This window comes from Amblyraja radiata, chromosome 8, assembly GCF_010909765.2.
Source record: "Amblyraja radiata isolate CabotCenter1 chromosome 8, sAmbRad1.1.pri, whole genome shotgun sequence".
Lineage (NCBI taxonomy): Eukaryota > Metazoa > Chordata > Chondrichthyes > Rajiformes > Rajidae > Amblyraja > Amblyraja radiata.
In genome coordinates, this window is record NC_045963.1 from 56740188 (window position 1) to 56762082 (window position 21895).

The window sequence follows — 21895 nt, forward strand, 5'->3', positions numbered from 1 at the left end:
GGAGGGGGATGGATACCCCTCGCTGGGAAACCTCCTCGCCTCACAGGATGGAGCCTGCTCTTACCTTGATCTCTGCCTTTCAGCAACAGCCAACACATGCAGCTCTTGTACCTGGAGTGCATCCTCTCCATGTTAAGCAGTTCTTCTCCTCTCATGCATCATCACAAAGGCTTCACCGACCTGCTGTGGTGAGTATAGCCACCTCATTATTCACAGCCTCTCACATTTTGATCTCTGTCCATCTTCTTTCACTACCTGTTCCTGAGACATCGTACCTCACTGCTGTGGCGTTTAATTATTGTACTTCAGTGTATCTGAGTGGCGATGAATGATTTGACTGGAGGGCATTATACAGATTCCTAGACTTGGATGTGATTTCAAAGCTTGAGCTGAACTCTCTGAAAGTGACAACACAAATAGATAGAGTGATAAGGAAGGCATATGGTATAATGTAATAAAAAGGAACTGCAGATTCTGGTTTATACCAAAAATAGACACAAAATGCTGGAGTAACTCAGCAGGGCAGGTAGCATCACTGGACAAAATGGATAGGCGACGTTTCGAGTCAGGATCCTTCTTCAGACGTCATCTATACATTTTGTCCAGAAATGCTGCCTGACCTGCTGAGTTATTCCAGAATTTTGTGCCCATCCAAGGCATAGGGTATGCTTGCCTTCATCGGTCAGAGCATTGAGTATGAGTCAGGAAGTGATATTGCAGCATTCAAAAAGTTTGCCAACACCTTATTAGGACTATTGCATGCAGTTCTTGTTGCTCCCAAGAAGGAACGATGTGGAGGCTTGGAAGCTGGAGAAGAAGTTTACCAGGATTAGAGGATGTTAGCTGTGAGGAGAGGTTGGACAAACATATTGATTTCTCTGGAGCTTCGGAGGCCCAGGGGACCTGATCGAAATTTGCAAAATTATGAGAGGCATATATAGGGTACACACTCTGAATCTTTTTCTCAGGTGGAAATATCAAATACTAGAGGTCGTAGCTTTAAGGACAGAGGGAGAAAGCTTAAAGGAGATGCGTGTGGCAAGTTTCTTTACACAGAGAGTGGCGGGTGCCTGGACTGCGCTGCCGGGAGTGTTGCTGTAAGCAGATTCTGTACGAAAGTGGCATTTAAGAGGCTTTTAGAAAGGTACATGGATATACAAGGAATGGAGGGATATGGATTGTGTACAGGCAGAAGATATTAATTTAATTTGGCATCAGGTTCAGCACAGATAGAATGGGTGAATGGGCCAATTCTCTTATTGTACTGTTCTGTGCCAGCTCTTTCCAATAGCTTTCTAATTAGTTCTGAGATGATTGTCTTAAGAGACTGAAGAAGATTAGCCAGAACTCTTTGATTTGGAAGAATGAGAAGTAATCCTACGACACACACAAATTTGAGTGGCGTGGCTGGGTGGAAGTCGAAAAGCAGTTTGCCATGGCTGATTCTGGAGCTCGTGGACTCGGCCTCAGAGTAACCGCTTCACAATTGCGGACTGAGAATGGAAGATTTTTATGGAGAGGTAGTAGATTTTTTAAACTCTTTCCTATAGGGAGCTGTAGAAGTTGAGTGCACTGCTTAGAATATAAAACAACAGTATCACACAGGCCCTTTGGTCCACAATGTTTTTTCTGAACATGATGCAAAACCAACTCTGCACAGAGTCCATATCCGTCCACTCTGTGCATGTCCATATTCCTATTCAAAAGTCTCTTAAATGCCACTATAATATCCACTTCCACCATCACCACCCGGCAGTGCGTTCTGGGCACTCACCACCCTCTGTAAAAAACTTGCCCCTGCACCTTTAAAAATTCCTCCTCTCACCTTAAAGCTATCCCCTCTGATATTTCCACCCTGGGAGAAAGGTTCTGACTGTCTGATTAGTTGTTTAAAAAAAAATGTGAACAGAATAAGAGGAAATGGGCAAGAGGCAGGAAAGTGGACAAGGTGGAGGATTATCATGATCTTCCTGAACGGCAGAGCAGGCCCAAGGGGCTGAGTGGCCTGCACCAGCTTTCTTTAAACCTGCAGGGCAGGACATTACAGTCAGCTCTTGGAGAAACACACATATCCCACCCAGCTCTCGATGAAGGTCAGCCTCAATCATCCTTGGCCACCTTTCTCAGATGCATGTCGCAGTGAGATATCCTCCACTACTGGTCAATCTTTCACATCTGCCCTCGCCCCTTGTAGTAGGACTAACAAGAAGGCTCTTGGAAAGTTATAGCATGGATACAATGGACCAAATTGCCTCATTTTATTCCAATAATGAAAGGGAAGTGTGCGTAAATCTTGTCGGAATGGGATAGTAACCATTCTGCGTTTCTACCAGGGAAGGAGGCTGTTCGGCCCATTAAATCTCTAATAGATCTGGTTCAAGGAAACTACAATTAAATGATGTCAATAAAAGCGGACATTCCCGATGACGCACATGCCCCACAAAATTAATAAATAATATAAAGTCTATTTCTAAACTGTTTATAAAAACTTGGAGAGGGGGAAATAATTTAGGGGAATAGTTTTTTTTTGGTGGGGTGTTTGCAATAGGGAGGTGAGGAATATCTGCAACCAGCATTAGCAGCAAACCTGCCAGCGCCTGTCATGTCCAGAGTAAAGTCAAAGTAATGGGGGTTTACAGTGCGGAACCAGAGGTCAAAATGAGTCAGTGTGGAATGTTCTGACCTATTGGTGATGGAATATCAGATGAAACCTGTACTAATGCATTAAATTGTCAGTGTTTGAAACCACTCAGATATTTAAGCTACCTTCACCTTTGTATGGAAATGTAGCATTGACCCTGAACTCCCCACCATGATTGAGTGTCCTCAGCTCCCCCTCTTCGCGGCTGATCAGGGAACGAAGCTTGCATCCACCAGTTTACAATCAGCCGAGTCTAGTTGGTGTACTAGTAAGGAATTGATTTGCCGATCAGAGCCTTTTAGTCTTGCTGGTAGGCCTTGATAATAATCAGTGAAGCTAATATTAATGATCAGTCACCGAGTGAAGTTCATATTAGTAATTAGTGACCAGGCAACTATGGCATCTGCCTGATTCAAGGAGGGATGCACAGACTTGCCCTGGACTATTTGTGATTCCAGTCCCAAGAAAAAGTTAAGATTTGTAGACCTCAGCAGTCTGCGGCAGCTCAACAGGACATGTGAGTCAGGGATGGTAATAACTGCGAGCCGCCCATTATCCAGGAACCAGTACCAAACCCTGTTGGTCCTGGAGTTTTCCTCTTGAGTGTTGCTTCCAACTCTCTCTTCCTGTGTGCTGTTCCATCACGTTGACTGAGCCTGTCGCACCCCACAGGTTCTCAATGCCATCCTGCAAAGTGTCTGGGGGCCATTTCTCAGGCGCTATACAAGCTTGGGTCATGGCTGTTCCAGTCCATGCACTTGAATCGATTGTGTTGTTGTTGCAGGAGGCAGCTCTGTCCGGCGCTGATAGTCATCCTGGGCAACCCCATCCGTGACAAGACCATCTCGTCTGCCCACGGGGCCTCTTCGGCGGAGAGCGATGCCACACTTGCCGGGGTCTCTGACCACGGCCGAGGGTCCGGCTGCTCGTCCATGGCCCCAGCTCTCAGCGAGCCAGTGGCGCGCACCATATATTACATCGCAGTGGAGCTGGTCCGACTGGTGGGCTGCCTGGAGTCACTGAGGCCCGTGTTGCAGTCACTGTACCATCGGCTGCTGCTCTACCCACCCCCACAGCACAGGGTGGAGGCCATCAAGATCATGAAGGAGGTAAAACTGCATCTGCAAGAGAAAGGGGTGTCTGTGTGCACATGAGTGTGTATTGTGTTGGTGACTGAGTGTGTTTGTGTGTGTGTGACTGAGTGTATGTGTGTGTTTGTGTGTGTGTGACTGAGTATGTGTGTGTGTTTGTGACTGTTACGTGATGTATGAGTATGTGTCTGTTGTGAGTGAGAGATTGATTGAGTACGTAATTGCATGTGTTATGTGTGTGTTTATCTATATCAGTTTATCAATTTAGTTTAGTTTATTGTCACATGTACAGAGAAAAGCTTTTGTTGCGTGCTAACCAGCCAGCAGAAAGACAATACATGATTACAATCGAGCCATTCACAATGTACAGATACATGATAAGGGAATAACGTTTGGTGCAAGGTACAGCCAGTAAAGTTTGATCAAAGATAGTCCAATAGTAGTTTAGGACTGCTCTCTGGTTGTGGTAGGATGGTTTAGTTGCCTGATAACAGCTGGGAAGAAACTCCCTGGATTTGGAGGTGGTGCATTTTCACACGTCTGTACCTTTTACCCAATGGGAGAGGGGAGAAGAAGGAGTGGCCAGGGTGAGACTCGTCCTTGATTATGCTGCTGGCCTTGCTGAGGCAGCGTGAGGTATAAATGGATTCAATGGAAGGGCGGTCTGGGCTGCGTCCACAATTCGCTGCAATTTCTGGCGTTCTTGAATGGAGCTGTTCCCAAAGCAAGCTTGATGCATCCCGATAAAATACTTACTCTGGTGCATCTGTAGAAGTTGGTGAGGGTAGTTGGGGACACACCGGACATCCTAAACCTTCTTAGCCTTCTGGCATTAGTGTGTTTTGTTGGCCGTTGCTTCAATATGAGTGGTCCAGGAGAAGTCGTACTCCTAGGAATTTGAAGTTTTCAACCATCTATGTGTTGTGTATGTGTATGTGTATACAAATGTGCACATTTATTTTTACCAAATGAATGTGTGTGTGTATGTTTTTCCCTTTGTTTTATGTGTGTGTGTGTTGTGTGTACATCATATAAGTGTGTGTGAGAGAGAGAGAGAGAGAAAGAGAGAGCAATCCCACTCATACACCAGATCATCTCAGATGCCCTGAGGGTCACCAGATTGCATTCAAAGCATTGGAAGTAGACACTAACTATCCTGACACATATACTGTGAATGGGTCATAATCAAACCAGCAGGTAAACTGTGTGGCACGGCATCTTGCGAATTGAGGTGAGGTGTTGGCCGAAGAATATTACGGCTTAGGTGCATGTAGAAGTACTGTTACTTGAAACATTAACAAAATAGTGCAATTATATAATTCTTCGTTGTTTTCTTTTAAAACGTTCTCAGGCATGAAATCTGCTCCACCCACCTGTCCACCAAACTCCTATCATTCTCTCTCACCTCTTCCATCATGTGGAAACTTATACTTTGTGTCGCTTCTTCCATCACCAGTTTGGGAGAAGAATCCTTGGAGGATTGTACTGGGGAGAAAGGGCACAGGAGACTGAGCTGTGAGCAAGGCTGGTGTTCCTTGAGTGGTGGAGGATGGTGCAGGAGTGGGAATGGAACCGTGCAGGTCGTTCTGTCAGTTTGCCAAGGGTAGAGATGGGTTTCACGATTCCTGCTGCAGTGCGGTCGATGACACCAGGCTTCCCCGTCTCCAGTGCTCACTCACCATCGCAAGGCTTGGCTTTCTCAACCGGCTGTTTGGTTATACCTATCTCTTGCGACGTTGGGCAGTGTACCCCTGCAGGAGGGTTGCATAGTTGCAGCGAGTGGTATACAAGAACATTAGAAGCAGGAGTAGGCCATTGGCCTCTCGAGCATGCTTCCCCATTCATCACAATCATGGCTGATCTTTCACCTCAACTCCATTTTCCATATCCATGGCTTCCCGCAATAACAAGGAATCTGGGATTTTTCTTGACCAAGTCTTTCCAAAAAAACAACTCCATGCCTACTTCCACAAAGTCCGTCAGAGGCAGCGGCAGTAACGTTAGAATGTTTGTGTTGCTCCGTTCTCTGGATTGAGACTTAAAACCAATGGCCCTTTCAGCTGGAGGTGAGAGTGTGTTTGACAAAAGATGTCTGATGCCTTTTCCTGCACTAACACCTGTCTGATTCCACCTGCACAGATTCTCAGCAGCCCCCAACGCCTATACGATCTCGCTGGTCCCACCGTGTACGAAGGGGAGACCAGGAGGCGCTCCAGTCAGCGAAGGAAGTCACACTTGGATCTTCACAAGATGTAAGTCACCTGCTCAGTGCTTATCCTGGACCTACCCAGAGTTATCTCTGAACTTCGTCTTATCCACCTTCATCCTTAAACGCTTTGCCTCGCCAAGATTGAGACGTTGGTATGTTGAAATTTTCAGTTGACTCCTCCTCCACTAGAATTCTTCTCTTCTGCACCAATTGCCAGTTTCCTGAGCTTTCCAAGATGCATCTACCTCCATTATATACTCCCAGTGCTAACTAGATTAGAAGACATTAGCCACAAGGAGCGGTTGGTAAACTTGAATTGTTTCCTCTACAGCATCTGAGCTTGAGGGCAAAAAAACACGTTTATAAAATTATGAGCGGCATAGATACGGTAGGCAGGCAGAGGCTTTTTCCCAGGGTGGAAATGTCAAATAATATATGGCATAGTTTTAACTCTTCCTTGTATCCTTGCTTGACCTCCTACCCCTCACGTGAAACATCTGCCCTCTGGTTATAGAGATGTTTGGTGACACAAGCGAGAGCAGAGGTTGATGTCTGAAACAAACAAGATGTGGGTTGAACAGCATTGTGAGAAGGCAAAAGGTGTAGGATGACATTCTGGGTCAGATTTTAATGCAGTGTCTCAACTTACACTTGTTGCCTCTATGGATGTTGCCTGACCTGCTGAGTACCCATGTCATATGGTTTTGATGACATTATTCCTCGAGAACATGAAACATAAATGAGTACAGCACAGGAACAGGCCCATCGGCTCCCAACGTCTGTGCCAAACATGGTGCGCAAGTTGAACTAGTCCCTTTGGCCTGCATGTGCTCCATTGCCCCCCACTCCCTGCATGTCCATGTGCCTATTTACAGGCCTCTTAAACACCACTATTGTTCTGCTATCACACCCACGCTGGCAGTGTGTTCCAGGCACCCATCATTCTCTGAGTAAAAAGCTAACATGCTCTGCACATCTACTTTAAACTTTTCCCCTCTGAACTTCGAAATAGACTTCCACATCCTTGCTCTAACGTGGCAACTAGGACTGCAGATAATACTCCAAATGCGAGCTGGATAGAGTTTTATAAAGCTGCAATATGACTTCCTGACTCTAATACTTAGTTCTGCTACTTTCAGGGAGCTATGGACTTGTACCCCAAGATCCCTCTGTACGTCAATGCAGATGAAGGGCCTTGTCGCTAGCTGTATACTTTCCCGTTACTTGACTGTGTTTACTCATGTTGCCCCTGAATACATGAGTTTCTTTATCAGCGCACTGGAACTGGGGTGGGGTGGGATGATGAAGTGGCTGATGGGGAGTTGGGGTGAGGTGGGCGAGGTGCATGGGGGGAGGGGTGAGGTGGGTGGATGAGGTGAGGTAGGTGGGTGGGGAGGGGGGGGTGTGGTGGGAGTTGGTGTGCAATGGGCGAGGTGGGTGTGGGGGGTGAGGTGGGTGAATGAGGTGAGGTAGGTGGGTGGGGGGGGGTGAGGTGGGTGGGTGGGAGTTAGTGTGCGATGGGTGAGGTGGGTGCAGGGGATGAGATGGGTGGGGAGAGGTGGGGTTGGTGGGAGGGTTTGTTTGGTTGATGTGGATGAGGAGGTGGGTTGTTTGTTTGCCAGCTCTCACCCCCTGTGTGTCCCTGCCCACAGTATCATGGATGGTATGACGGAGGCCTGTGTGAAGGGGGGTATTGAGGCCTGCCACTCAGCCGTGTCCTGCGTCTGTGCTCTGCTGGCCGGCCTGGAGCAGCTGAGCCGGGGCGGGGGCCTGTCCGAGGACCAGGTGCGGCACTTGCTGAAGCACGCGGAGGAGCTGAGGGGCGGCGCCGAGTCGGCCCGCGAGTCGATGGAGATCAGCGAGGCCGACTTCCGCTGGCAGCGGCGGGTGCTGTCCACCGAGCAGGCCCAGTGGGAGACCGGAGCGGGCAAAAGCCCGGACGTCAGCATCAGCATCACCGCGGAGACGGGCCGCACCACACCGGAGGAGACGGGCTGCCCCGAGTACCCGGGTGGGACGGACGCTGCCGAGGCCCCGTGCAGGATGGAGCCGCTGGGGGCCGAGGAAGGAGACAACCCCGACCCGGTCCACCCCAACAATGGCACCCACCCCTATGTGGACTTTGCCAACTTCCTGTCGGTCGATCCCAGGACCGGCCGCCTGCCGGGCTCCCGCTACAGCGAGAGCAACTTCAGCGTGGACGAGCAGGATGCCTCCAGAACCGAGTTCGACTCATGCGACCAGTACTCAATGGCGGCCGAGAAGGACTCGGGCAGGTCGGACGTCTCGGAGATCGGCTCCGACAACTGCTCGCTGGCAGACGAGGAGCAGGGTCGCAGGGACTTCCCCGGCCACCGCTCAATGCACGGAGCCACCCTAACCCTCAAGGTGCTCAGGAACCAGGAGGCCGATCAGCACAGTGCCCGAATCTTCGTGCAGTCGATCGTCACCATTCTCCCTCGCCTCCTCTCCCTCCCTCGCATGGATGAAGTTGACTCTTCACTGCAGAGCTTCGCCTCCGTCTTCTGTTCAGGGCTGCAGTCAGGTACAGCTCTCACCCTAACCCAACAACCCCACCCTAACCCCAACACACAATCTTCTGGGGGTTTAATGCCACTTTTTCTAACATCCCCTAGCAACTGTGTGGTCACTGTTGCAATTGTAGGATAGATGGCACTGCCTGTGAAACACCTCATTCAGACAGCCTCCATTCAGATGGCATAGTCTCACCCAGCACAGAAACAAGCTCTTTGGTCCAACCATGTTGACAAACTTCGATAGTTTCATTTGTATGCATTTGGCCCATGCCTCTCTTAATAATTCCTATCCAAATATCTGTCCAAACGTCTTTTAAAAGTCCTAATTGTATCTGCCTGATCTTAAAAAACGAAATGGCCCTTCTTTGTGCTATGATATGGATTGCTATGAAGATCTTACCAAGTATGTCAGTTGGCTACCTGGGAAGATGATGAGAGCTGTTACGTTTGAGTCATAGAGCTATACCACATGGAAACAGGCCCTTTATCCCACCTTGTCCATGCCAACCAAGTTGGCAGTCTTGGCCATTTGCCTGCATATGGCCATATTATTCTCAACCATTCCTATCCACATATACGTCCAAATGGCTTTTGAAAGTTGTAGTTGTATCTGATTCTTTAGCTTCCTCTGGCAGCTCATTCCAGATACAGACTACAACGTTTTCCCAGTGATTCATCTTAAATACCTCCCTCTCACCTTAAGCCTCTGCTCTCTAGTTTTAGAATCCTCTACTCTTGGGGGGGAAAAGACTGTGAGCATTCACTTTATTAATGCCCCTCGTTATCTTCTACACCTCAATAAAATCACTTTCAGCTTCCTACCCTCCAAAGAAAAAAGTCCCAGCCTATCCAACCTCTCCGTACAACTCATCTGTAAGTCGTGGTAATGTCCTGGTGACTCTCCTTTCAAATTTAATGATATCCTTCCTCTAGCTGAGTGATCAGAATTGCACATGGAACTCCAAGTGTGGTCTCAATAATAACTTGTACATCTGTATCATGATCATAAGATCAGATATAGGAGCAGAATTTGGCCATTCAGCTCATTGAGTCTGCTCCTCCATTTGTTCATGGCTGATCTATTTTTCTCTCTCAACCTCATTCTCCTGCCTTCTCCCCATAAACTTTGGCACCCCGACTAATCTAGAACCTATCATTCTCCGCTTTAAAATATCCATTGACTTGGCCTCCACAGCCGTCTTGTGGTAATGAATTCTACAGATTCACCAGCCTCTTGCTAAAGAAATTCCCATTCGATTATAAAGGTACGTCCTTTAATTCTAAGGCTGTGCCCTCTGATCCTAGATTCTCCCACTACTGGAGAGTTGCTGCCTCAAAGGCCCAGTGTCCCCAATTCAATCCTGGCCACAGTGCTGCCTGTGCCCAAGTGATAGGTTCTCTTCCCTGGTGCACCGGTTTCCTCTCATGCCCTAGAAACGTGCGTTTGTGTTGCTAAAAATTCTTGACCGCTAGGTTGGAAAGATTGAGATGGATATAGGTAGACTAAATGCAGGCAAAGAGGAATAGGTTCGATGGGACATATTGGACAGCATTGACAAGTTGGGTCGAAGGGTCTTCTCCTGTGCTATATGACTCTATGTAAACTTGTCCCTGGAGTGTGGGTAACTGGTCGAAACTGGGGAGAATTGATGGGAATATGGGGAAGAATAAAAATAATAAGGTTAGTGTAAATGGGTTTCTGACAGTCAACATTAACTCAGTGGCCTATGTCTATACTGTATGGCTCTGGGATCCTACCCTGATGTCAGTACAGGAGGTGGAGAAATGCAAATTCCTTCTAGTTTCCAATGACTGGCTCCACCAACAGATCAGATGAGAGAGAATTGTGTCTCGGGAGGTTGGTTGCTCGCCTGCCCATGGTTGTTGACTCCTGTGGTGAGCCCCTTGTGTGTGTCATGTCTTTCAGAACTGCTGTGCTCCCCGGGTCTGGACACCGGAGAGGTCAGCAGCTGCCAGACGCTGATGAATGCAGACGGCCTGTACCTGGTGGCCTTCCACGCCCTGTCACTGAGCCTGAAGCTGAACGCCTGCGACTACCACCGGAGGAAGCCGGCACCCGTCCCCGTCTCGCTGGTAAGGAGGCCTGACGCTGGAGATGTCGCTAGCGCTCGCTTCCCTGGTCCACTAATGGTAGATCCCACACGCGGGCATAAGCAGGAGAGGATGTAGGCTACTCAATCCCTAAAACCTGCCTTGATATTCAGCAAAGATCATGGCTGATCTTCTATCAGGGCCTTCCCTCTTGCATTATCTCCATATATCTCGATTGCCTTAATGCAAGGGAATCTATCAGTCGCTGCTCTGGATGTTTCAATGATTGAGCCACTGGAATAGTGAATTCCAAACCTCTCTCAAGTGAATACATTTCTTCTCAACTGTAAGTAGCCTACTCCTTATCCTGAGGCCTGAATAAAGTGACTCACCTAATGCAAACGACAATATCTTCATCCTCGGGAATCAATCTTGCTGTCATCTCTGACAGCACCTCCAACGCAAGTTCTTCCTTCCTTGAAGGAGTGCAGAACCATCCGGGGATCCACACTCCCAATTATTCCCATGACATAGTGGGTGGCACAGTGGTAGAGTTGCTGCCTTACAGCGCCAGAGACCTTGGTTCAATCCTCTGTACAAGTGCTGCCTTTGCGGAGTTTGTACGTTTTCCCCGTGACTGCATGGGCTTGCTCTGGTTTCCTCCCACATTCCAAACCATGCAGGTTTGTAGTTTAATTGGCTTCTGTAAATTGTCCCTCATGGGTAGAATGGAACTAGTATATGGGTGATCGTTGGTCGGCGCGGACTCAGTGGGCCGAAGGGCCTGCTTCCACACCATATACCTAAACTAAACATGACCAAAACTCAAAAATGGACTAATCACTTAGAGAGTGAACCATTTCTCAGGCAGTTAAAGGTCAACCATATTGCAGTGGGGCAGGAGTTACATATAGCCAGATGTATTTTATTTTTGGAGTACTCTATGATTGATTTCCTCTAGAAAATAATCCAGATTGTTAGTTGAATTTAAATGTCCTACCGGCCCCTGATGGGATTTGAACAGAAGCGAGGTGAGGCTTCTGATGGCCATCAGTCCATTACACTTCTCAAAGCAGAGTCTAGGAAATTTATCTCTCACTCCTACATCAGACAACAATACTCTTCACCTTAATGCCCCTGTCCCACTTAGGAAACCTGAACAGAAATCTCTGGAGACTTTGCGCCCCACCCAAGGTTTCCGTGTGGTTCCCGGAGGTTTTTGTCAGTCTCCCTACCTGCTTCCACTACCTGCAACCACCTGCAACCTCCTGGAACCGCATGGAAACCTTGGGTGGGGCGCAAAGTCTCCAGAGGTTTCCGTTCAGATTTCCTAAGTGGGACAGGGGCATTACTCACCACGGGTGTGTGCGTACGATGATGTGGGCTTGTTTAGTCTGTGGCCATGGAAGAGCCTGCTAATCCCATGTGGAGCCACATAGACCCAGATCAGGTGGTTATTCCTGAATGTTTAACCATAATCTTGAAGTGTCTGTCTGGTTGTGTCTCTGCAGAAAGAGTTTGTGAGGCAGGTGCAAAGCAGTCGGGTGCTGATGGTGTTGTCACAGGCGTGGATTGAAGAACTGTACCATCAGGTGTTGGACAGGAACCTGCTGGGAGAGGCTGGGTATTGTGGAATAGCACAGGAGCATTCCCTGCCTTTCATTGTCATGTTAACAGGTGAGTCCCCACTTGCCGATTGTTGGGAACTTGAGGCGGGAAGGTCAAAGACCCAGTTTTTTTTTTCAAATTTACACTTATTTTCTCATTTATGGAAACTATGATGTGGGCTTGTTTAGTCTGTGGCCATGGAAGAGCCTGCACAGAAATATGCCTTTTAGCCCGAAAAGTCTGTGTTGACCTTGATGCCAATTTAAACTGCAATCTGCCTGTATGTGCTATATATCGCTCCATTCCCTGCCTGCTTATGCGTCTGTCAAAATGACACAGATTCTGTAAACCCTGTAATCTCACATACCCGTCAACTTGCTCCCAATTTTGCCACCCACCTATAGTAAGATTTATTTTCATTAACCAGTTAATTTATTAATCTACTAGAAAGTATTGCATCTGGATGCATCACAGCATGGTTAAGAACAGCTCCATCCAAGGCCGCAAGAAATTGCGGAGAATTGTGGACGCAGCACGGAAAATTACAAAAACCAGCATCGCCTATTTACTCCATTTTGTGCCTATTTTCCGTGTAAACCCGCATCTGCAGCTCCTTTCTATACAAGGATAGGAAGGTTTGGAGGGATATAGCGCAGACAAGCGGGACTAGCTGGGTTAGGTATCTTGGTCGGCATGGATGAGTTGGGCCGAAGGGCATATTTTCATGATGTATAACTCTATGACCATGTCATAGCCAACAGGACACATGATGTTACCCTACACCAATAACGACAAGGTATGAGGTCAGTCTCTTGTTCACCATCTCCCCAAAATCTTAGCCACCACTGTTATGTCTCCTTTCTACAACCTTGATCTCTTGGAGCTCCCTCATTTTCTTCATCCTTCCCACCTGGCTTACACCCTTGAAGAACAATCGCTTTGCCCAAACCCTTGATCACCCTGCTAATTTCAGCCTTTCTTGTTCAATATCTGGCTACTCAATCTTTAAAGGTTCACCTTAGGGTGATGAGGAATTTGGGGGAGAGACTGCTTGTTCATGTCAAATGAGCTGGACAGAATCACACCAGTATCTCTGGCTTAGATGAGTGATTCCCCTCTCAATCCTACCTACAACCCATCCGGCTGGGAATGACAGAGATTGAACATGTGCATAATGTGGGCTATGCAACCACCTTCCACTCATGGTATCTTAGAGCCACTACACTGCCTTCATCATGAGATGCTGCTGAAATTTTCAAATTGCAGTATTTCATGGTGACTCTTTTTTAAGTAGACTCTGTAGACTGTTTGTTTGACTGTACTGGTTAAATACACTTTGTCTTCTGAGTAACAATCTTTGGCTATAAAATCAACTGTGTACTCTGAGATCCACAGTAAATCCTGCACAGTGTCTAACTCATTGCTATGGGTGTATATTCCAGATTAAAAGTGCTATAGAAATTCTATACATTGTTTGTGTTTCTTTCACAGATATGGATGGATTGGGAAGTAGCGCCGTGGGTGGACAGATGGTTAGCAGTGCTTCAGGACAATCTCCTCTGGCCCAGGAAAAGAACACTCCTGATTCAGTAACTGCAGGTAAGGCCTACTTATGAATAGTTGTTGTGAGCCTACTAACTTCTTCAAGGCTTGTCAGCCAAGTGTGTTGCCAGGTTTGCTTTCATGCCAGGGAGCTTCCTGGTGTGAATTACAACTCATTGCAGGTTTGTCTGAGTTTGATGATACATTTCAAGGGGTTGATGGCATTGAATGCTGAGCTATAGTCAATGAGCAACAGCCTAACAGCACCGGAGGTCAGGGTTAAACCTGAGTCGCTGGAGCTGTGAGGCAGTGGTCGACCAGCTGCTCCACCTTGCTGCTCTTTTACGCCTTGTTTGGTAAAAAGATTGTCAACCTGAAACATAAACTCAGTTTCTTCCGCAGCAGACGAAGCCTTAGGATGTTTGGTTATTTTTCAAATTTCCAAGACCTGCTGCATTTTGCCTTTGGGTTTGTGATTATGTTACCAATCTCTCGGCAGGGAGTAATAGCCCAGGGACATGAGTTCAATTCCCATCATTGCATTTAAGTAGAGGCTACTGGCTCAGTGAGTCAGGCAGCATCTGGGGAGAGAAATGAACAGGGAGATGAAGGATCTTGACCCAAAACCTCTGCTGTGCATTTCACTCCGCAGATGCTGCCTGACCCGCTGAGTTCCTTCAATAGCCCTCTTAGTTTGTCTTCAATTCATTAAGTGTTGGAATGAAAGGGAACAGTGACCAAGATTATAGGTGTTTCATCCTATTCTGGCTCGCTGTTGTCTTTCAGACACTAGGCCAAAAGGGTACCTCTGAACCCACAAAGCCGTGGGGATTTAGAAGTGGACAATAAATGCTGGCCTTGCCTACGATTGCCATGTCTCATGAATGAGCAAAAAACAGGGAATGTAAAGGTTTAGGGAAGGAGAGAGATGGAAGGTTTCAAAGGTACAAGGGAAACACAAGAGACTGCAGATGCTCCAGGTACCTGGAATGAAAGATAAACAAACAGCTGGGAGATCTCAGTGGGTCAGGCAGCATCTGTGGAAGCAAACAGATGCTGCATCAGGTCCCAAAACATTGACCATGACTCTGCCTCCACAGATGCTGTCTGACCCACGAAGGTGCAAGGAATTTTGACTGAGTAGAATTATACAGTTGCTGTCGCTGTTACGAGGTTCCTCAGACTATGGTGAGCTGTAACCCGAATGGTCTGACACAGTTGACTTGCATCTTTTCTTTCCTTCCACCAGGTGCGTGTTTTGCCCGCTTCATCCTGATCGGGTGCTGGAAGAACCTGATTGACACTCTCTCCACGCCGCTGACGGGCCGGGTAGCCGGGAGCTCCAAGGGGCTGGCCTTCTTCTTGAGCACGGAAGGAATCAAAGAGCAGAACCAGAAGGAGCGAGACGCCATTTGCATGAGTCTAGATGGTCTGCGGAAAGCAGCTCGTCTAAGCTGTGCCCTGGGTAGGCAGACTCCGCGCCACAATTCCTACCTCTGCCCTCAGGTGCTGTGTAAACAGGCCCTTTGGCCCACCGAGTCCTTGCCGAACCGCCATCACCCCATACCTCAGCATTATCCCACACACTAGGGAAAATTTTCAATTTTACCAGCCAATTAACCTACAAATTTGTACGTCTTTGTACGTTCCATACACCCACCACCTTGTGTGAAAACATGACCCCCTCAGATTCCGATTAAATCTTTTCCTTACCTTCACCTTAAACATATGTCCTCTGGTCTTTGATTCCCCTACTCTGGGCAAAATGTATTCCATACATGTTCATAGATTGAGATGTGTGCACAAGGACACCCAGGTGTCTCTGACAGTCATAAGGAACAGGAGTAGAATTAGACCATTTGGCCCATCAAGTCTATGCCATTCAATCATGGCTGATCTTTCTCTCCCTCCTAACCCCATTCTCCTGCCTTCTCATGTACTAATCAAGAATCTATCTATCTGCCTTAAAAATATCCACTGACTTGGCTTCCACAGCCTTCTGTGGCAAAGAATTCCACAGATTCACCACCCTCTGACTAAAGAAATTGTAAATTGTCCCTAGTGTGTGTGGGATAGTGTCAGAATCGTACTTTATTTGCCAAGTATGTTTTGCAATATACGAGGAATTTAATTTGCCAAGTCAGTCATACAAATAAAAAGCAACAGATCACCCAAAACACATTTTAACATGAAAATCCATCACATTCCTCACTGTGATGGAAGGTGAAATAAAGTTGAAATCTCTTCCCTTTGTGCGGGGATCGCTGTTTGGCGCAGACTTGGTGGACCGAAGGGCCTGTTTCTGCATTATATCTCTAAACTAAACTAAACTGCAGACGGGGATAACTTGGAGGACCAACAGCGTGTTTCATTGTATTCACCATGTAACAGTTTGGTGGATTGAGATGATTCACACAACCCATTATTTCTGAGGGTCGGTGACTTTGAGAAGCTCTTCAGATGGATCAGTGGGTCATTCTGTGTGGAGTCAAGCTACACAGTTCTGCAGTGAGTTTCAAGTTTGGAAGCCAGCCAGGATGGTCTTTGTGATGCCCTTGGTCAACCTCACAGGAAGAGGGGACCTGACGGCAGCCAAAAGCCCTTTTCCTGGTGACCCACGCCAGAGCCAGGATCGTTCAGAATTAACCTCCTTTTTGGTTACACGAGGAGCACATGATGGAAATCACATAGAATGTTTCCCTACTTATCTCCATCAGACCTGATACAAACCTCTGGTCAGCAGCCAATGCATAATACTATGTACTAGATAGAATGATATCTCCAAGGTAGAGGATTGGGGGTAGTGTTAACATCATTGTTGTGTGACTGCTGACATGCTTCACACATTTGCTGGTCAGCTGTTGGAGGGTGGGTGCTGGGTGGTCTGAGGTCAGGAGATGACCACCCCCCATGGCCACTGCCCACAATTGGTAACCTTAGTTAGATGATGGGTTTGGCTGCAAATACCATGACCAGGAAGGCCTTTGGAAAATCACCATCAGAAATCTCATACGACTACTGACCTTGTGTCCTCCATGTAACCGCTGGCCAGATGAAGATAACCACACATCCAATATTACTGAGGAGATGATTGTTATTTCACAAGCACTCCCTGATGTGATCTACCTGATGGCTCAGTGGTTTCTTTATCAGATATATGGACCTGAAGGGCTTCGAGGGATGTGGGCCAAACGCAGGAAAATGGGACTAGCCCAGAATACCAACTTAGTCGGCAAGGACAATGTAGGCCGAAGTGCCTGCTTCCATTTTGACTATGATTCTATATATAATCAAGCTACTCTATTCAACACCTGAGTTCCCATAGGTAGTGGACTACCTAAATAATGCAGCCAGAATAATACTTGGGTTGTCACAGTCAACACATTGGGACAAGGGGATGTAAGGTGTGCCAGAATTGGGCAACATGAGGTTCACACTCTAGCAATTCTAGTCAGGAGGGGATATTCAAATGAAACATGCAGAAACCTCCTTCCACACATACAATGCTTTATCAGGGATGATAGGCTGATTAGCTCAAGGAACCCAAGACATTCAACGGTCCCGCGCATTTCTAGGACTAAATCCACTCCTGGTGTTTCTGTTTTCTGGTCGAGAGTGAAAGAAAGGCAGGCTGCAAATTTAATAACGAACCATCAATAAACGTGAAGGACGACAAGCGTCCCTGCATATACACAGTCCTACACTCGCAACCTCAGTCACACATGTAGACTCAAAATAAATTATCCCTGGGGCGCTTTCTTATTGTGTTATGTCACTAACTTCACACGAGTTGGTTATATTACTAACCAGCTTTCTTTTGCAGGCGTTGCTGCCAATTGTGCTTCCGCCCTCGCGCAGATGTCAGCGGCATCGTGCGTTCAGGATGAGAAGGAGGAGAAGGAAACTCCGGAGATCACTGACCCTATAGCTCAAGGTACTGAGAACCTCTGTGTGGTCGTAATGTTGGGGATCGTAGTGAGTTGACTGAATAGCCCCTCGAGCCTGTTCTGCCTTTCACTGAGGTTTGGCCAGACGTGACCTACATCTTTTTTCCAAATCCTTTAACACCTTTGCTAACAAAAATACTTCAATTCATGTTTCAAATTAACAAGGGACCTGCCATCAACCTATGCTCATGAACCTTTTACTATCCTCTGCATGTCAAGGTGTTCCTTACTGCACTCGTGAAAGGCTTGGCTTTGACGTCTAGACTGTCTCAAGTTGCTGGCTCTCCACCCATTGGAAATGGTTCCAGCCCATCTGTGCAGCTGCTTCCCCTCAATAAATGCTGATTGTGTCCCTCCGTAAAATTCCAAATCTGAAAGATTTCTATACTAGTTTCTATAATCTTTCCACCTAATTTAACTCTCTAACATTTCGGTAAGTATGCATTGTACTCCCTCTTAAAGCTGGCAGGAGAGAGTCCAGACATCTCATAGAAACATAGAAAATAGGTGCGGGAGTAGGCTATTCGGCCCTTCGAGCCAGCACTGCCATTCAATATGATAATGGCTGATCAGTACCCTGTTCCTGCTTTCTCCCCATATCCCTTGATTCCATTAGCCCTAATAGGTATATCTAACTCTCTCTTGAATACATACAGTAAATTGGCCTCCACTGCCTTCTGTGGCAAAGAATTCCACAGATTCACAACTCTCTGGCTGAAAAAGCTTTTCCTCACCTCAGTCCTCAGTCTTATTCTTAAACTGTGACCCCTGGTTCTGGACTCCCCCAACATTGGGAACATTTTTCCTGCATGTAGTCTGTCCAATCCCTTAAAATGTCTATTAGATCCCCGTTCACTATTCATCAATGTGATATGAGCTTGAAGAGTGGCGTAACAGCAGCATAATTACTACTCACCTGCACCCAGTCCTCCCAATATGCAATAGATTAGATATTTTATGCCTATGTTTGACCCCCTCTAAGTCTTACCTGTCCATGGACCTGTCCAAGTGTCTTTTAAATGTTGTTACTGTACCTGCCTGAACAATTTCTGCTGGCAGTTTGTACCATATACATAACACCCTCTGTGCCAAAAGATTGAGCCTCGGCCTTATTATTTTTTCCCCTCAGAGCTTAAACCTATGACTGCTTATTCTTGATTCCTCAACACTGGTAAAAAGACTGTGTGCATTCACCCTTTCTATGCCCCTCATGATGTTGTACACTATAACATCGCCTCTCAGCCTCCTATGCTTAAAGGAATAAAGACCGAGACTACTCAAGATTTATTAAAGATCTATCTAGAGGGATTACCATTATATAAACTTTTTATATTTGGAGTACTTATAAAGATCAAAGTGAATAAGCTCACACTTGCTGACTGTACTGAGAACCCATGTGGATTCTTACTGGGCGTCCAATGAGTAGGGGCTGTTGATAACTCCCAGAGGGAGTTTTTGAAATAAAACAAAATAAATAAATTTAAAAAAAAGAGGGACTTATGTATTCTAATGATTCAATAATGAATCGATTCAATGACACTTTATTGTCATGTACCTAGGTACAGTGAGATAGTTTGTTTTGCATACATCCCAGCAAAATCATACAGCAGACCTCGCCTAGGCAGTACACAAGTGTCGCCATGTTTTGGCCCTGACAAAGTTTCAAAGGTTCACTGAACAGCTCTACCTACTGCCTGCCTCCGCATATGGCAGTCCTCCGACCCCCTACCCTGACGGATCCCCCTTCCTTCTCGGCTCCCACCCCCCTCCCTGAGTGATGTTATGTCTCTCCGCAGTGAAGCAAAGAGTGGAGCAGAAGCTTGAGCAGATCGGGCGTCCCCAGGGTGTTCAGCTACACACAGCGCATGTGCTGTGCATGGATGCGATCCTCAGCGTGGGGCTGGAGATGGGTAGCCACAACGCAGACTGCTGGCAGCACGTCTTCAGGTAGGTCAGGGACGCGATCACACACAGAGCGTGATCCCACACCCCTCTTACTGGGACAGCATGCTCTGGGAGCTTTTCTTGTCTCCAAGACTTAAGGCATGAAGAGAAAGGGATGGCAGCAGACAGATTTTGGGAAGCAGAATATTTTGGAGATTTCTATTCCTCTGTCCTTCACAGACCCTTTCCCCAACTTAGTCAATGGGGTTTTTTATGTAACATGTAAACGATATTTGACAAATTTGCTCAAATTCTTAGAGGATGTGATAGGGAGTGTTGATAGTGGGGAACCTGCAGATATAGATTTCCAAAAGGCATTTGACAAGGTGCTGCACAAGAGGATGGTGCATAAAGTAAATGCTCTTAGTATTAGAGGAAGTGTGTTAGCATGAAATAAAATCTGGTTGCTTTCTTTACTACCGATTCAACTTGCAGATGAACTTTGTGGGAACCTGCACCAGCACTCAAGTCCCTTTGCACCTCTGATTTTTGGATTCTCACCCCATTTATGAATAATCTACACCTTTATTCCTACCACCAAAATGCATGACTCCACACTTTGCTACACTACATTCCATCCGCCACTTCTCTGCCCACTCTCCCAATCAACCCAAATCCTTTTGCAGAGTCCCTGCTTTCTACACTACCTGCCCCTCCACCTATTTTCGTATCATCTGCAAACTTGGCCACAAAGCCTTTAATCCCCTCATTCAAATCATGAATATACAACATGAAGGGCAGTGGCCCCAGCACCGAGCCTTAAGGGAAATGAATGATATTTGGAGGGGTCTAGGTATTCTAGTGCATGATTTACAAGCAGTTGCCATCAAGTCCAACAAGTAGGCAAGAGGGTGTGTAAATTTGAGTTAGCTCCAACTGGGGAGCTCGTTTGACAGTTTCACATGGGCTCAAAGGGTTGAAAGACCCCTTTGTCATACTAGTTAATTGGCAACGGTAGGTGCATCACTCTGCTCTATAGAATATCACCGTGTAGAAGGCAACAGAAAAAAAATCTTATTTCTGCCTTTCATTGTAATATTAGTTATAGTCATGCAACACAGAATTACACGACTCGGAATTAGACCCTTTGGCCCACCGAGTCTGTGCTGACAATCAATCCCTTATTTATGTTAATCCCATTTTATTCTCCCCTTATTCCCGTTAACTCCCAACAGATTCTACCACTCACTCACATGCGAGAGACATTTTATAGAGCTAATTAACCTACCAACCTACACATCTTTGTGAAGTGCTAGGAAACCAAAGCATCCAGATGAAACCCGCACTGTCACAGGGAGAGTGTGCAAACTCCACACAGACAGCATCAGAGTTTAGGGTCGAACCTGGGTTGCAAGATGTGAAACAGCGGCTCTACCAGCTGCACCACGGTGGCGCAGCGGTAGTGTTGTTGCCTTATAGCAAATGCAGCGCCGGAGTCCCGTGTTCGATCCCGACTACGGGTGCTGTCTGTACAGAGTTTGTACATTCTCCCCGTGACCTGCATGGTTTTCTCCAAGATTTTCTGTTTACTCCCACACTCCAAAGACGTACAGGTTTGTAGGTTAATTGGCTTGGTAAATGTAAAAATTGTCCCTAGTGGGTGCAGGATAGTGTTAATGTATGGGGATTGCTGGTCGGCGCGAACCCAGTGGGCCGAAGGGCCTGTTTCTGCACTGTATCTCTAATATAACTGTGACTTGCTGATGTCTTTACCTGCACAAATAAGATGGGAGATGACGGTGGAGGAAGGGTGGGTTTATCTAGGAGATGGGATGTCATCAGCAAACACTGCAATCACATTCACAAAATCATACAATACCTACAGATATAAAAAAGTGAATGGCAATGGGTTTTTTCTCGCACATTTATAGGTTAAGTTTAATAACAAAGATGCTGGCTTATAACAAAGATAGACATAAAATGCCGGTGCAGCATCCCTGGAGAAATTGGATAGGTGACGTTTCGGGTCAAGTCCCATCTTCAGATTGAACAAGGGTCACGATCTGAAAAGTCACCTATCACTTTGCTCCAGAGATAGTCACCTTTAGCAAGGTGACCAAAACAGAATAAGGCAAATGTTTCCTCACCAACGTGTTGTACAACTATAACATAACATTTCACCTTCTATACTCAATATCCTGAATGATGAAGGCCAATGAAACAAAGGCTTTCTGTTCCCTTCATAGATGCTGTCCTGCCTGCTGAGTTTCTGCAGTTTTTTTTGTTCCAGATTTCAGCATCTGTAGACTCTTGTGTCTCTAAATACCATCCTTTGAATGATTAATACATATTGTGTTTTAATGTATTTTCAAAAACACAACTAG

The 21895-nt window shown here is 46.6% G+C and overlaps 1 protein-coding gene across 2 annotated transcripts in view; it reads left to right on the plus strand.

Moving 5' to 3' along the window:
• The window catches only part of arfgef3 (ARFGEF family member 3), an 83235-nt gene that overhangs the window by 27137 nt on the left and 34203 nt on the right, over positions 1-21895 (plus strand). For both annotated transcript variants that reach the window (XM_033025969.1, XM_033025970.1), the window contains exons 9-18: positions 84-188; positions 3426-3750; positions 5872-5984; positions 7594-8486; positions 10406-10572; positions 12042-12207; positions 13630-13737; positions 14930-15145; positions 17504-17614; positions 19424-19574. In XM_033025969.1, the coding sequence (XP_032881860.1) occupies positions 84-188; positions 3426-3750; positions 5872-5984; positions 7594-8486; positions 10406-10572; positions 12042-12207; positions 13630-13737; positions 14930-15145; positions 17504-17614; positions 19424-19574 (2355 nt within the window). The remainder of the gene's footprint in view (positions 1-83; positions 189-3425; positions 3751-5871; positions 5985-7593; positions 8487-10405; positions 10573-12041; positions 12208-13629; positions 13738-14929; positions 15146-17503; positions 17615-19423; positions 19575-21895) is intronic.